Raw genomic sequence first — 16,171 nt, forward strand, 5'->3', positions numbered from 1 at the left:
TAATCACTGAAGTAATTTATTCTCAATGCAGTCAGGGCTTTGCTTACATGAAATAAGACTGTATTTCCAGTTTATCAGAGGGGTAGTCTTGTTAGTCTGTATTCACAAAAACAACAAGGAGTCCGATGGCACCTTAAAGACTAACAGATTTCTTTGGGCATAAGCTTTTGTGGGTAAAAATCCCACTTCTTCAGATGCATGCAGTGAAAATTACAGCTACAGGCATAAATATATATTGGCACATGAAGAGAAGGGAGTTACCTTACAAGTGGAGAACCAATGTTGAAGGCCAATTTAGTCAGGGTAGATGTAGTCCACTCTCAAAAATTGATATTGACACCTCAATGTAAGGGGAAATGATACTGTGTGAAAACTCCTACTGATCTCTTTGTGCCTGAATAAATCAAAGCAATGCTATAGGCACTTAGTATTCCAAATCCACATGCATAACTATTTACTGTTTCTTTACACAGGCATTTATTTTACTTACCTTGACGGAAGGAGACAGAAACCAGCCTTTCATCAAACTCCTGAATGTGCCTGAAGTTATTAACCATTTCCAGGGGTGCAGGGTCATTGGGTTGTGTGCAGTACAGAGCTGTTTCCAGTGCCAGCAGCTAGGGACAAAGCATACAATTCAGCATCCAGTGTATAGAGAACGCAAGGTGGGTATGTTTAGACATCATCTTATGCTGAAATGACACTGAGAATCAATTCCATCCAATGAGGGACTCTTTCAACACACAGAGATGGATGAAGGAGTTGGGTTCAGTTATGCAGTAGCTACCAATGCAATGTGCTGTGTAAGCCCAAATGTCAGGGGTGCTGGAACAATTTTCATAATGGGGTGCTGAGAGCCATTGAACCAAACCTTAAACCCTGGATATAATGGAAACCATTTCAAGCCAGGGGATGCAATTGGCAGCACCCCTAGTTCCAGCACTTATGCCAAATATAATTTGATGTGCAAACAGTGTGACCTCAATTGTCTAAAAGGCTGTTTTTCCATGTCCATATATGAACTTAATTTAATTATGTTAGAGTAACCCTAATAATTGATATATAGCTGTCAGGAAAATGGGGAAGAGGAAGTCCTTATTTCATGACGAGTGTTTGTAGACTTGTTCTCTGCTTGTTTTTCTTAAACCTCAAAACACAGCAAACAAATATCTGTGTATGCAAAACACCCACAAAAGTACCCAATCCCACTCGTTCCTGCTGTTTGACCTGGAATGGAATAGGTAACACATGAGTGGGTCTGATTCTAAGTTAATAAAAGGACTAGCGTAGAAAAAAATAATTATTACTGAGGGAAAGTTTCCTTCCATGAAGGGGTGGTTGAAATATTAGCGCAAACAGTCCAAGTCTGAAGCAAGTAATAGAAGTAATCTTAATAAGCTAGATATTTTGGTAAGGTAAGGAATGCACACGCAGTGGTGAGCTTCATAGAAATGAATGCTCACCAAAAGGAGTGCAGCTGCTAACTTGGTCATAGATTTCTGTGATAAAACAGTTTTGGATTTCTTATTTGCAAGTTACTAGCTAAGCTCTTTCCACCTGATGGGGGTCAGAAGAAGCTGGTGTTTGGGAGTTATATAACTCAGTATAGAACATGTTTCTTCTCTTCTCCTGCTAGTTTATCAGTTGACCACCTGAGAGGGGGGAAAAAACTTAATTAGTTTCGAAGACGTGCACATGAAGACTAGATGTGGGTAAAACCAGGGTAGCTTTCGTTTTGCAAAATAACCCGTCGCCAGTTAGGCGCCTGTGTGCGCATGTCAGGAGCTGTGAGAAGAAGTTGTGCTGTAGGAGAGACTGAGCTGTACACACCATATTAGTCACAAGGAAGGAGGCCCTGAGGTAAGGGGTGAAGTGGAGCTTGAGGAAGTGGGGGCTGCTGTGGGGAAGTAGCCCAGGGAATTGTACAAAGTGTCCTGTTCCTAAAAGGTCAGCTACCATAGCTGATACTATTAGGGTCCCTGGGCTGGAGCCTGGAGTAGAGGGTGGCCCTGGGCTCTCCCCCTTTTTTACTGATTAATTACTGAGACTGGGAGACGACAGAGACTGTGCAAGGGAGGATAGCTTCTCCTCACCTCCCTCGCTGGCTCATGATGAAAATGGCTCAGTAGACTGTGACCCTTGTCTCTAGAGAGAGAAGGGTTAAGGGGAGGGTCACAGTGAGCCTCTGAGGCTAGCGAAATATGCCAGGAAATGCAGGACCCAGGGAGACAAGGACAGAGCTTTGTCACAGAGACCTTATGGAAAACTTCCTATTTGGAATCCAGGAAATGAGAATAGAAATGTAACATTCCTTAATAAACACCAAACAGATTAATTTATTAGGATTTAATTGAATATCAGACTTTAGGCTACAATGACAGGCTAAATAAGAAAATATCTGTTTTACTTAAACTTGCCTGTTCTTGTGAAACTTTTACTGGGTGTCTGAAAACTGTCCAGAGAACACTAGGGTAACAAGGAGGAGTGGTCAGGGATCCTTCATAGCGATAATATTCATCCAGTTGGTCAGGAAGCAGTTCTTGGATGTCAAAACCTGGGACTAGAGCTACCTGGTCTGAAAGAGAGAATCCATGTTAATTCCATATTCTTAATCACACTTCTGTCAATGCTAATCTACTTTGCATCATCATGACTTTCTAATGGACTACATTGGTTTGCTGCATATCTCTGCACAGGTGAGTCCCAGTAGGGCAAATTTGTTTTCAGCAAGCATTCTGAGCTCAATGGAAAAGGAAAAAATGTACTTTGATAGATGCTAGACCCAATTTAATATAGACATGTAGTTCATTAAACCACTTCTAAATTTGTTCTTATACAAGTCTGACATGTTACACCTGGATACCAAACCAGGGTTGTGATTAATGAGGAAAGTTGCTCTTTACTATTGAGTGTGCTCCGCTCAGGAGCACTACTGGATGAATTTCTTTATAAGCAGTGCAGACAACTACTCAGTATTAGACATTTAGGGTTTGTCTACACTGCAATCAGAGGTGTGATTGCAGCTTCGATAGGTGTATCTGTGCTAGCTTTAATTTAGCTAGCACAGCTAAAACAAGCAGAGAGGACATGCTTGTGCAGGCTTCAGCAACAAGCTGTACAAGTACACCAAGGAGCCTGAGTATGTACTCAAGTTGCTAACCTGCTCTGAAGCTCATGCTGCCGCATCTTCACTGCTATTTTTAGCTGTGCTAGCTAGATTAAAGCTAGCATGGATATACCAAACTATGCTGCAATCACACCTCCAACCACAGTGCAGACCTATGTGTAGAGGACTCGGGTTTGAAATACTCTGTCTGCTATTCATAATGGTTTGAGTGTGTTTGCCACTACGCTGAAGATTTTCTTGTCAACACCAAGTGTTTCTATACATCTCGTCAACATTGTCTGCATTTTACTGCATCCACCAACAGCTTTTTTTAAAAAGATACCTGAGGAAAAAAATCTGGTGAGTTCTGACCATTTGCTTTCTGGGAGTGAGCACACCAGTGATCATTATTTGCATAAATCAGCTATCTGCATACTAAATTGAGGGGCAAGTAACCAAAGTAACAGCACATGTAAGTCATACAACCCGGTTAGGAACGTGATACTAATGCACAGAAGTTTACCTAACGCTAGCTGTAGGAGGCACTTAAGAGGAGTGCACTGTACTTGGAACTGTTCTGAAGCAGTTTTGACAAAAGCATGACATGCCCTGCATGAGTCCCATCAATGATAAGGTTCTGATACATTCAGCCACTGTTGATCTTTTGCATACAGCAGCCACTCACCTTTGTATTTCACGTTCTGGAAATGACTGAAGATCTTTTCATAGGATGGATTGAATGGGCCTATCTGTAACAAATAGACTGTTAACAGCTGTCCAAGTAATCAGGGCTCTGTATGCATAATCTTAAATTCTTCAGACAACTGATGTTCAACATTTGATTGACAGTGTCATCTTTTAGTGAAATTTTCCATCCAACAACACCAAAACTGATGTAGTAACGTAGGCTGATGTAGAAATTAAGGCTGTGCCCTGGGATTGTTTTGTTTAGTCTGTCCCCTCCTTCCTCTCTCTTTCAATACACTCTTACTCTCTAAAATAATAAACTGCAGCCTGGGGGTATTTGATTTCTTTATCACACTACACAATATTAAATTGTCATAATTATGGCTTATCAGTTATGGCTTATCATTATCCAATATGATGAATTGGAAACTTAAAACCTTAAATAACTAAAGTGTTTAAGGAGAAATATTTTGCATTAAATCAGTTCAATGATTATTGTATGTGTTAATTAAATTGAGCTGTATACTAATGCTTACAGAATAACTGGGTGAAATTTAAAAGCCTGTTACAAACAGGAGGTCAGACGAGATGATCTAATAGTCCCTTCTGCCCTTGGACTCAATGAATAACAATAGTTTTAAACTAAGTAACCAGTAATATCTGACTGTAGGATAAATTTCCAAAGCGTATAGCTGCACAACTCTCATTAGCTGAAACGCAACACAGTTCTTCATAAAATGTAACCTCTTAGGGTCTCATCTTGCAATCCTTTATATAGCCAGGGTTGGTCCCTTACTGCAGAACAGCATTATGGAGCAGAAGACTTCAGACCAGGAAGGTTTTAGATGAAGCCTACATTCTTTATTCTGTAACACACTTATAGTGTGTGTTTGGAAAAACAGCCATTTGTTAGTGGCTAGCCTGCTGTGTAAACAAATGGAAGCCTGTTTCCTTTAAGAACTTTATACAACCTAATTCTACACCGACAGGTTTCTCAGATCATGAATGGGTTTCTAGTCATAGCCATAGGTAACATATTTTGGGTTCTCTGTTGCCAACCAGAAATTGTTAGTCTGCTGCTTGCAATTCAAAATAAAGAATGACCCTGTTAAAAGGGCAGGACCAGTGGTGAGGATCATACCTCTAATATCCAATAAGAGACTGGCTGCTATAGCTTCTAATCAGTGCCTGTTTTCTTAATAATTTGGAGCTGATTCTCAGCAAGTCATCTGGCAACCAGAAAAAATTGTGTCCTAAGTTCAACTTTGAAAGCCACCATGTTTCTGAAGTTCTCAGATGGAAATAAGTAAATAATGTTAAATTTGGAGATGTCCTTATTTGATTTTTAAACAGAATTATATAATAAGCATTTTGTAGAAAAAACAGAAGCCTTCTGACAGATAGTTGGGTTTTCAAAGAAACAAAACTTTTCTCAGAAAGTGTCTGCATTCCGTGAACACTTTCAGGTTTTTGATGGAAAACTAAAAGTTTTTGAGTTTTCAGTTTTGTTGACAAAAAGTCAAAATGTTTGTCGGGGGAAAACACGTTTTCCAATCCGCTCTACTGTGAAGTTCATTAGCTCAGTGCTGAGCTTATAGCTAGCCGTTTTTGGTCACATTTACACAAAGTAATTGAAATGTTTGCCTGGCAGAGTTACGGGAGGTTCCATCAGATTGCTGACTGGGTTATTTAATTGCCTGTGTCAGGGTTAGGTGTGGAAATCTGTCCCCATGCTGTGTTGAAAGGTGTGCTAATTTACTTGTCTCATAATTTTTTTGTCACCACCAGCTTCATTGATACAAAGGAACTGTGTGCCCGTGAAGTACTAGTTGTGAAGGGTTTGGTTACATCCTAGTCTTCTATAATTAATTACCTGTGCCGGGTAATTACCTGCCAGCCTGGTGACCCCTGCTGTGTTAAACAGTGTTCTGTGCTACATGTACAACTGCCTTTACTATCTGGGAATATTCAAATGTGCAGACTTGATCTTCACTTTCTACTATCATTTGTGAGAAACTCACCTGCTCCTTAGTCTGTAGAAAGCAAATTCAAAAGGATATGAATATGCCTGATGTTATTTCATTTTAAAATATGAGAGAATACTCAATCTTTTCTCCTGCACTATACACCTAGTTCACAGAAATATAACTGAGGGCAGAATCTGACCCTATATGTGTGTGTAGGTGGAGTGGAAGAGAGAGACCATATAGCCAGACATGCCAATATTGATGGTCTCCAAGTTAATCCCAGTCATCTCATTGTACTTAAATCTTACAGATGCTTTAATCATAGCATTATTAAATATGAAAAAAGCACAAGGCATGCGTCTTACCTCAATGAGAATAGCCAAAACTGCTAGCCCATCTGATTTGTCTGTTGCTGCTGTTATATCGGGATATTTGTCAGAGTTATAATGTACAATATGTAGCTACAAAGAGGGAGAAGTAATGGTATTATCACCTCTGGCTCATGGTAGCATTTCTGTTGTCATAAAACAATCCAAGGCCCTAGACACCACAACATAAGGCCTTCTAGAACCTTTCCCTTTAGCAGTGGCAGGAGGCCCCCTCCCCTTTCAGAGAAGCAAAGACAGTGTTATGGTGCTGCCTTCTTTCACCCATGATTGGCGGGGATCTCCTCTCCTCTACAGAGAGGCAGAGTCAATAGCAGGTGTTCTGCCCACCCCCCAGTACTTGCCACAGTAATCAAGGTGTATCTTCTTGGGTGGGTATGATGGGTCCGCTGTACTCTTCTCCTGTCGCACAGAGTCCTCTGCTGGTGTGGATTTGGTGGGAACCAGAGCAGTGGCTCTTGGGGTTAACCCCCATTGAGACTCATGGTACAGTTCACCCATTTAAGAGCTATTGTTTCAGACTGCCTGCAGACTCAGGCAGATGTCACTACATCAGTTACCCTGGATTACGTTTTCAAGCTTTTCTTTGTGACCACGAGGACTAGAAACTTTCTTTTATTTAAATTAAAGATGAGATTGTGATCTAATCACACAGTGCCAGAAATTACTGCCTTCGGCATGGGCTTGTGGTGTCTATGCCTCATACTGACCCCGAGACTGGTCATGGAGAGGCCAAGTCATTTTAAAATAATCCCAGACCAAACTTGAAATGGCCAGGTGAACACACTTACATGCACATCAATCACGCATAAAAATCCACTCTAATTTTTTTTATTGTACTTTAATTACATTAAAACACCTGGCCTGTGATTCTTTGTCATCAGAAATTGAACAGTTTTAGAACTGCCTTGTAAAGTTAAATATTTTGAACAAGAAATGTTAACAGGATGAAACTGAAGCTGTCAGTGTGGAAATATAAATAAATAGGCTGCAAGAGAGACTTAGTTACACAGCTGGAATGGGGTCTACCAACAGCACCGTTATTTGTGCTTATTGGAGAACTACAAAAAGGACACGGAAGAGAAGGGTATTTAAAATTAAGTCCTCTAAATACCCATGTTTAACAAATATTCTGATTTTTTTTATAATCGCTTTTTAAAACAGTTGAAAAAAGGGTTTTGGACCTACTTTTGTACCATTAAAATAGATGGAAAAATTCTAATGGTTCAGGATCAGGCACTTGCATAGTAATTTGCAAGAGAGAACAAGTGCATGACAGGTGACAGTACTTAGTCTCTCAGTTCACAGTGATTCAGGAACATAGAAATCTAATACTGAATTTTGATATGCTTATTGTTTTAAAAAAAGAGTCAAGAATTTAGTGCAAATAGTGTGTTCAGTTTATTGTTGCTAAGATTCCCAGAGACCTCATGTATAGGTACCTATCAATTAAAGATTATTAGTATTAACAAAATCATTGTAAGCTGGGCCGCCGTTGCTACCTCCGCTGGCGGAGGGGGCGGGGCGAGGAGCCCGGCCCACGCCCTTCTAGCACGGGCCGGCCAGCAATTGTCCACAGAGCGCCCTCAGGTCGGGAAGGGCCGGGAGAAGTCTCTGGCGGGCCCCCTTTTGGCGGGGGACTGCGGGCAGTGGTCCACGGCGCGCCCCAGGCAGGGGAGCGCCGGCAAAAGTCTCTAGCGGCCCCTTTTCGCAGGGGGGGGCCGCTGGCAATGGCCGACGGCGCGCCCCAGGCAGGGGAACGCCGGCAAAGGTCTCTGGCGGGCCCCTGTTAGCAGGGGGCCGCTGGCAATGGCCCACGGCGCGCCCCAGGCGGGGGAACGCCGGCAAAAGTCTCTGGCGGACTCCTTAGGGCGGGGGGCCGCAGGCAATGGTCCACGGCGTGCCCCAGGCAGGGGAACGCCGGCAAAAGTCTCTGGCGGGCCCCCTTTTGGCGGGGTACCGCGGGCACTGGTCCACGGCGCGCCCCGGGCAGGGGAGCGCCGGTAAAAGACTCTAGCGGCCCCTTTTAGCAGGGGGGCCGCTGGCAATGGCCCACGGCGCGCCCCAGGCAGGGGAACGCCGGCAAAAAGTCTCTGGCGGGCCCCTTTTAGCAGGGGGCCGCTGGCAATGGCCCACGGCGTGCCCCAGGCAGGGGAACGCTGGCAAAAGTCTCTGGCGGACCCCTTGTGGCAGGGGGTCGCAGGCAGTGGTCCACGGCGTGCCCCAGGCAGGGGACGCCGGCAAAAGTCTCTGGCGGACCCCTTGTGGCAGGGGACCGCGGGCAGTGGCCCACGGCGCGCCCCAGGCAGGGGAACGCCGGGAAAAGTCTCTAGCGGGCCCCTTTTAGCAGGGGGCCGCTGGCAAAGGTCCGGATGCACAAACCTCCGACTCGGTCGGGTAGATGGCGGCAGGTAGCTCCGGCTCGTCGATGGGTTCGGGGTCCTCCGTTTCCCCGGGGTCAGCAGCTGAAGCGGGTGGAAGCAGTCCGGCGTCAGCCTCTACCTCCACCCAAGGCGCCCCCCCCCTGGAGCAAAGGGCCCTGCCCTTTGTACGCTCTGCTCCGCCCCTCCCACAGCTGGGGACGGGGTGAAACTTCCCTGGCTCCGCCCCCTCCTGGGGAACGTGCCGCGCGTCCCGGCCCGCTCTGCTACTAGGAGCGGAGCGGACGTGCCGGGGCCCCGCCCCAGTCGGCGGGGCCGCGGCGCGTCCTGGCCTGCTCTGCGGCGGGGAGCGGAGCGGACGTGCCGGGGCCCCGCCCCAGTCGGCGGGGGCCGCGGCGCGTCCTGGCCCGCTCTGCGGCTGGGAGCAGAGCGGACGTGCCGGGGCCCCGCCCCAGTCGGCGGGGGTCGCGGCGCGTCCGGGCCCTGCTCGGTAGGGGGCCACCCTGGCTCCCTACATACCCCACCCCTCAAGTCCAGCTTCCGATCACCGGAGCTGGCGTCCTCAGCCTCGCCGAGGCGGGACAGGAAATCCGCATTAGTGTGCTCGCGCCCCGCCCGGTGCCGAACCGTAAAGGCGTAGGGCTGCAACGCGAGGTACCACCGTTGCAGCCAGGGGTTTGTGTCCTTCATGGCGTTGAGCCACTTCAGGGGGGCGTGGTCCGTAACGAGCGTAAAGGGGGCACCAAGGAGGTAATAGCGGAGGGCGTCTACTGCCCACTTAACCGCCAGGGCCTCTTTCTCCAGAACGGAGTAGTTCCGTTCCCGGGGGAACAGCTTTCGGCTTAGGTAAACAACTGGGTGTTCCTCCCCATCGACCTCCTGCGAGAGGACGGCGCCCAGCCCGACGTCGGAGGCGTCGGTCTGTACGACAAAGTCGCGGTGGAAGTCCGGACTGAAAAGTACCGGCTCGCTACACAGCCGGGCCTTGACCGCTAGAAAGGCTCCATCACAGTCGGCTGACCACCGCACTCGACGGGGGCTATCCTTCGTCAGGAGGTCGGTCAAAGGGGCCGTAAGGGTTGCGAAAATGGGGGTATGAACCGTCGGTAATAAGCCGGCTAGGCCCAGGAACTGCCGTACCTGTCGTTTGGTAGTCGGCGGCTGACACGCTTGGAGTGCTTGAACCTTCCCTATGAGGGGCCGCACCAGTCCTCGGCCCAAGGTGTAGCCCAGGTACGTCGTCTCCTCTCGACCGATTTGGCACTTTTTGGGGTTGGCCGTAAGTCCGGCGGCGCGAAGGTCGCGGAGGACAGCGGCTACCTGATTGAGGTGGCCCTCCCAGTCGCTGCCGTAGATGACTACATCATCAAGGTAAGCCGCCGCGTAGGTCGCATGGGGTCGCAAAACCCGATCCATCAATCGTTGAAAGGTTGCGGGAGCCCCATGGAGGCCGAACGGGCATTCGAGTGAAATGATAAAGCCCCGAGGGGAGTGGCGAAGGCAGTCTTCTCCTTAGATAGCGGGCTCCAAGGGGATCTGCCAATATCCTTTTGTAAGGTCTAGGGTGGTAATATATCGGGCGTCCCGAGCCGCTCCAGGAGCTCGTCGACGCGAGGCATGGGATACGCGTCAAACTTGGGAAATGGCGTTGACCTTCCGAAAGTCGATACAGAAACCGGCGGCTCCCGTCGGGCTTGGGGACAAGGACGACAGGGGCTCGCCACTCGCTCTGGGAGCGCTCAATAACCCCGAGCTCAACATTGCTCGGACTTCGTCCTCCACGGCCCCCTGCATTCGCCGAGGCAAGGGCCGCGTCGTCCCCCGGACTACCACCCCGGGGTCGGTTCGGATCACATGTTGGGCCAGGGTAGTCCTTCCGGGTCTTGAGGTGAAGGTCGTGGGGAAGGCGTCTATCAAGCGGCTGGCTTGGTGCTGCTGCTCGGGGGTGAGGGTCTCGGCGAGCTGGGGCCGGCTGGTTTCAGAGATCTCAGGGGGCTCCGGGCCCAGGTCTGGCTCGGGGGGGTATGGGGCAATCAGTAGCCCTTCTGATTCCCTCCACGGTTTTAACAAGTTTATGTGGTAGACCTGTTTTTCTTTCCGGTGACCGGGCTGTCGAATTTCATAAGTAACCGGGGCCACTCGTCGAAGCACCTCGTAGGGGCCCTGCCAGCGGGCGAAAAGCTTTGACTCCTCCGAGGGGAGTAAGAGGAGGACCCGGTCCCCCGGTGTAAACGTCCGTGCTTGCGCGCCCCGATTATATTGCCTCTCCTGAGCTCTCTGGGCGGTGCTCAGGTTTTCTCTAGCGATCTCCCCTACCTGGGCGAGACGCCCCTGTAGCTTTAGGACGTACTGCAGGAGCCCTTGCGCCGCAGACGGGGTGTGTTCCCACGTTTCCCTCAGGAGGTCCAACACGCCGCGGGGTCGTCGTCCATAGAGGAGCTCGAAGGGCGAGAATTTCGTAGAGGCTCGCGGGACTTCCCGGATTGCCAGTAACAACGGGAGGAAGTAGTTGGTTCCCACTGGTGGAGGTCCGGGGTGGGGAAGCGTCGAAGCATCCCTTCAGGGTGCGGTTGAACCGCTCGACGAGTCCATCGGTCTGGGGGTGGTATACGGAGGTTTGCAACTTCTGGATCCCCAGGAGGGCACATACTTGCCGGAACAGCTTAGATGTGAAGCTGGTCCCCTGGTCGGTGAGAACCTCGCGCGGGGAGGCCTACCCGGGCAAAGATTTTCAGGAGCTCGGCGGCAATAGTGCGCGCCGGTGATACTGCGTAAGGGCACGGCCTCCGGGGAAGCGGGTGGCATAATCCATCACCACCAGAATGTACTGATACCCCGCCTGGCTTTTGGGGAAGGGCCCGACGAGGTCCATTGCCACCCGCTCAAATGGCACCACCTACGACTGGCAAGGGGGACTAGGGGGGCCTTCCGGACCCCCGCGGGGGGCAGCGTGTTGGCAGTCCGGGCAGGAGTTACAGTAGTCCTTCACCTCACGGTGAATACCGGGCCAGAAAAAACCTGGCGAGGACCCTGGCTGCGGTCTTCTCCGGCCCCAAGTGGCCCGCGGCGGGGATGTCGTGGGCTAGCTTCAAGACGGCCCGCCGGTGGATGCGGGGAACCACGAGTTGGGTCCGAACCTCCTCGGTTCGGGGGTCTCGCTCAAGACGGTAGAGGCGGTCGTGGCGGAGCTCGAACCTAGGCCAGTGGGTGATTTCGGCGGGGGTCCACGACCTCCCCCTCGACTCGGGCTAGTTGTTCGTATGCGAACCTGAGGGTAGGGTCCTCCCGCTGATCCCGACTAAAGTCCGAGGTGCCGTCTGCGGTGTCCGTGATCCCCCGTTCGTCCAGACCAGGGGGTGGGGGAGAGGCGTCGTCCAGGTCGGCCTGGATACGAGGGCTGGTATCAGGCTCAGAGGACGCGCCCTCGAATGCCTCGGCCGGGCCGACGGACCGGAGCACGTTGACAAACTCGGGCCAGTCTCGGCCTAAAATGACCGGATAGGCCAGGGACGGGGCCACGGCCACGCTGAGCAGCTGGGTTGCTCCGCCTATCATCAGCGGGAGCTGAGCGGTGGGATACGGCCTCACATCCCCATGGATACATTGAATCCGAACTTCCCCCGTGGTTTTCTGGCCCTCCGGAAGGAGTGCCCGTCGAACAAGAGTCTGTCCGCAACCGGAGTCGATCAGACCCACCACGGGGTTCCCGGCGACCTCCATGGGGGCCGTCAATTTGGCCGCTGAGGGCGGGCGAGCTCGTCGTTCCCCTGTATCCACGTGACCGAAGTCACACTCCATGGCAGTGCAGTCGCGTTGCAGGTGACCGCTCTCGCCACAGCGGAAGCAGGGGCCTAGCTCTGAGCGCGCGGCCCGGGTGGGGGCGCTCGGGGCCCCGCGGGGCTGGCCCGGTCCTGGGGGTTGGCTCCAGCGTCCGGAGCCGGTACGTGGTGGCGGATCAGGGGGTCGGGAGAAAGAGGTTCCCCCGCCTTCTGGGCGCCGAGCCCGGGGCGGGGTTCCCGGCTTGGAGCTGGGGGCTCGATCTGGCCTCTGGGCGCCTGGCCCGGCCGGGTGGCCGCGGGCTGCCGGCCCTAGAGGGGCCTCCGCTTCTAGGAAGTCCTCCATGAGGGTTACGGCCGCCCGCAGGGTTTGGGGTCGGTGCCGCAGCACCCATGCCCGCCAGGGGGTCGGGAGGATGTGGGTGAACTGTTCGATAACGACCTGTTCTATTACTTCCTTGGCGGTTCTATGCTCCGGCTGGAGCCACCTGCTGGCCGCGTCCTGTAGTTCCTGGGCGACGGCTCGGGGCCGGGCGCCGGGAGGATATCGCTTTCCCCGGAACCGCCGCCGAAAGGTCTCGGGGGTAATATCGAGAGCGTCGAGGATCGCGGCCTTCACTCGCGCATACACCCGAGCCTCGTCGTCCGGGAGTCCCCGGTACGCCTTCTGCGCCGGCCCGTCAGATAGGGGGCCAGGAGGGTCGCCCAGTGATCCGGGGCCCACCCGGCTACCGTCGCCACCCGTTCGAAGGGTGACGAGATATGCCTCGGGATCGTCGTCGGGCCCCATCTTGGCCAGACGGATCGGTGGGGCGGGTGGTGCGGGGGACGCAGCCCCCCCGGGTGCGGCGGCGCCGGGGCTCGGCCATAGGGTGGCGAGCTGCTGAAGGCATTGGGCCTGCTGGTCTCGATGCTGGACCCCCAAGGTCTGGAGCAGCTGCTGCTGGTGGGCTCCCAGCTGCTGCACGAGCTGCTGCTGCTGCTGCTGCTGGCTCTCGGCCAGGAGTTTGATCAGGGCCTCTACCTCCATGTCCGGCCCAGGGCAATCACTGCACCCTGGTTCGGATCCCTTCCAGCAGGGATGGGTCGAGGTCCCTGGTCAGGTGCCACTGTAAGCTGGGCCGCCGTTGCTACCTCCGCTGGCGGAGGGGGCGGGGCGAGGAGCCCGGCCCACGCCCTTCTAGCACGGGCCGGCCAGCAATTGTCCACAGAGCGCCCTCAGGTCGGGAAGGGCCGGGAGAAGTCTCTGGCGGGCCCCCTTTTGGCGGGGGACTGCGGGCAGTGGTCCACGGCGCGCCCCAGGCAGGGGAGCGCCGGCAAAAGTCTCTAGCGGCCCCTTTTCGCAGGGGGGGGCCGCTGGCAATGGCCGACGGCGCGCCCCAGGCAGGGGAACGCCGGCAAAGGTCTCTGGCGGGCCCCTGTTAGCAGGGGGCCGCTGGCAATGGCCCACGGCGCGCCCCAGGCGGGGGAACGCCGGCAAAAGTCTCTGGCGGACTCCTTAGGGCGGGGGGCCGCAGGCAATGGTCCACGGCGCGCCCCGGGCAGGGGAGCGCCGGTAAAAGTCTCTAGCGGCCCCTTTTAGCAGGGGGGCCGCTGGAAATGGCCCACGGCGCGCCCCAGGCAGGGGAACGCCGGCAAAAAGTCTCTGGCGGGCCCCTTTTAGCAGGGGGCCGCTGGCAATGGCCCACGGCGTGCCCCAGGCAGGGGAACGCTGGCAAAAGTCTCTGGCGGACCCCTTGTGGCAGGGGGTCGCAGGCAGTGGTCCACGGCGTGCCCCAAGCAGGGGAACGCCGGCAAAAGTCTCTGGCGGACCCCTTGTGGCAGGGGACCGCGGGCAGTGGCCCACGGCGCGCCCCAGGCAGGGGAACGCCGGGAAAAGTCTCTAGCGGGCCCCTTTTAGCAGGGGGCCGCTGGCAAAGGTCCGGATGCACAAACCTCCGACTCGGTCGGGTAGATGGCGGCAGGTAGCTCCGGCTCGTCGATGGGTTCGGGGTCCTCCATTTCCCCGGGGTCAGCAGCTGAAGCGGGTGGAAGCAGTCCGGCGTCAGCCTCTACCTCCACCCAAGGCGCCCCCCCCCTGGAGCAAAGGGCCCTGCCCTTTGTACGCTCTGCTCCGCCCCTCCCACAGCTGGGGACGGGGTGAAACTTCCCTGGCTCCGCCCCCTCCTGGGGAACGTGCCGCGCGTCCCGGCCCGCTCTGCTACTAGGAGCGGAGCGGACGTGCCGGGGCCCCGCCCCAGTCGGCGGGGCCGCGGCGCGTCCTGGCCTGCTCTGCGGCGGGGAGCGGAGCGGACGTGCCGGGGCCCCGCCCCAGTCGGCGGGGGCCGCGGCGCGTCCTGGCCCGCTCTGCGGCTGGGAGCAGAGCGGACGTGCCGGGGCCCCGCCCCAGTCGGCGGGGGCCGCGGCGCGTCCGGGCCCTGCTCGGTAGGGGGCCACCCTGGCTCCCTACAATCATGTTCTGGAAGCTGATGCTTGGTTTGGTCTTGCTTGATAGATTTCTCTTTCACAATCTGCAAATTTTCCACTAAACCATCAGATGAGCATTGGGAATTCTCTGATGGAAGCCTGACTTACTAAGCTTTCCCCTGGGTTTTGCTATGTACCTTAACTTGCTTAACATGAGCATTTAGTGTGTTAATTGGATAATACTGTGGTTTGGTTCTCTGATATAATCTTGGATAGCTGAGCAAGTCACCAGATGTGCAGTTATTTCATGTTAAAGTGTGTGAATTAAGCCAAAACAAGACTGGCTACACCCTAGGTTACTACATGTAGGAAATAGGCAGTTATTAAACTGTGCACCTAACTTGTAGTTGGCTATGAGCTAGATTTTCTTTTCTTTTGCAGCAATATAAATCCAGAGGAATTCTATTGAAGTCAATGGAGTTAATCTTGAGTCATACTGGTGTTAGTGTGAGAGGATTCTGGCTTCATATCTCCTCCTGGCCACCCTAGGGCCAAACAGCATTGTTCTGTGCCTGTCCCAAAGCTATTTATTACAAACCAGAACATTTCCTGGTAGAAGGCTTATGAATTAGTATTTGAATGAAGTGGCATGAGATAGGCATTAACTCCCCACCCTGACAACAACAAAAAAACTCCCGAAACAAAGCACAGCATTGTACATACAAATCTCCCCATGGGGAGAGGATGAGAGAACAAATCACACATGAGAGGTTAGTCACATTGCTTAATGCACTGCTGTAAAGTGATCATCTATTACAGTAATGAGCATGGTATAAAAATCTATATTGAATAGAGTAGGCAAAGGTACCAAACAATCAAGCACTCCTGAATTTAAATTTAGGAATGCAAGTAAAGATACTGAGGTATAGTTGTATCTCGGAAATTGGAAGGTTAAATTCCTTTTAGAAACAAGTCTCCATAACCAGCTAACATATATATGTCCAACTGAATGAGCTTTCATTAATGAATTATGTTTGACTGGATTTCTCCAACTTCACCCTTGCAATGACTTGGTGTTGGTAGAGCAGGGATTTAAGGTAACAGACAAATTTATTCTGAAAAATATTTGAACTGCACGGAACCCCTTTCCACAGCCACTGAAGAAGAGGAGGTCTTCACTTTTGGAGTATGCCTGTGAGAAAGAAATGGTCTTTCCAATAGCTTCAGCAAAGGGTATGGGTATTGTCCTTAGCCTAGAATTGTACCTTTAATCCTACTTCAATTTCAGATAGACTTGTAATTACTCTGGGATTATAAATTAAGCATATAATTATTCATTGCTAAATCCAGTGTTGATTACTAAAATAGATTTCCATGAATTGTGCTGTATGCATTTAGAACTGATTGTCACTGTTACAGACCCCTCCTGGTCTGTGCAAATGCACCCTCTCTCAGACCTCAA

The 16,171-nt window shown here is 52.1% G+C and overlaps 1 protein-coding gene across 2 annotated transcripts in view; it reads right to left on the bottom strand.

Annotated features, from left to right (window-relative positions):
* Positions 1 to 16,171, bottom strand: part of CA12 (carbonic anhydrase 12) — a 46,744-nt gene that overhangs the window by 12,474 nt on the left and 18,099 nt on the right. For both annotated transcript variants that reach the window (XM_044980819.1, XM_044980818.1), the window contains exons 5-8: positions 6,126 to 6,221; positions 3,792 to 3,855; positions 2,418 to 2,575; positions 491 to 617 (exon numbers count right to left, since the gene is read on the bottom strand). In XM_044980819.1, the coding sequence (XP_044836754.1) occupies positions 491 to 617; positions 2,418 to 2,575; positions 3,792 to 3,855; positions 6,126 to 6,221 (445 nt within the window). The remainder of the gene's footprint in view (positions 1 to 490; positions 618 to 2,417; positions 2,576 to 3,791; positions 3,856 to 6,125; positions 6,222 to 16,171) is intronic.

This window comes from Mauremys mutica, chromosome 11 (genome assembly GCF_020497125.1).
Source record: "Mauremys mutica isolate MM-2020 ecotype Southern chromosome 11, ASM2049712v1, whole genome shotgun sequence".
Taxonomy (NCBI): domain Eukaryota; kingdom Metazoa; phylum Chordata; order Testudines; family Geoemydidae; genus Mauremys; species Mauremys mutica.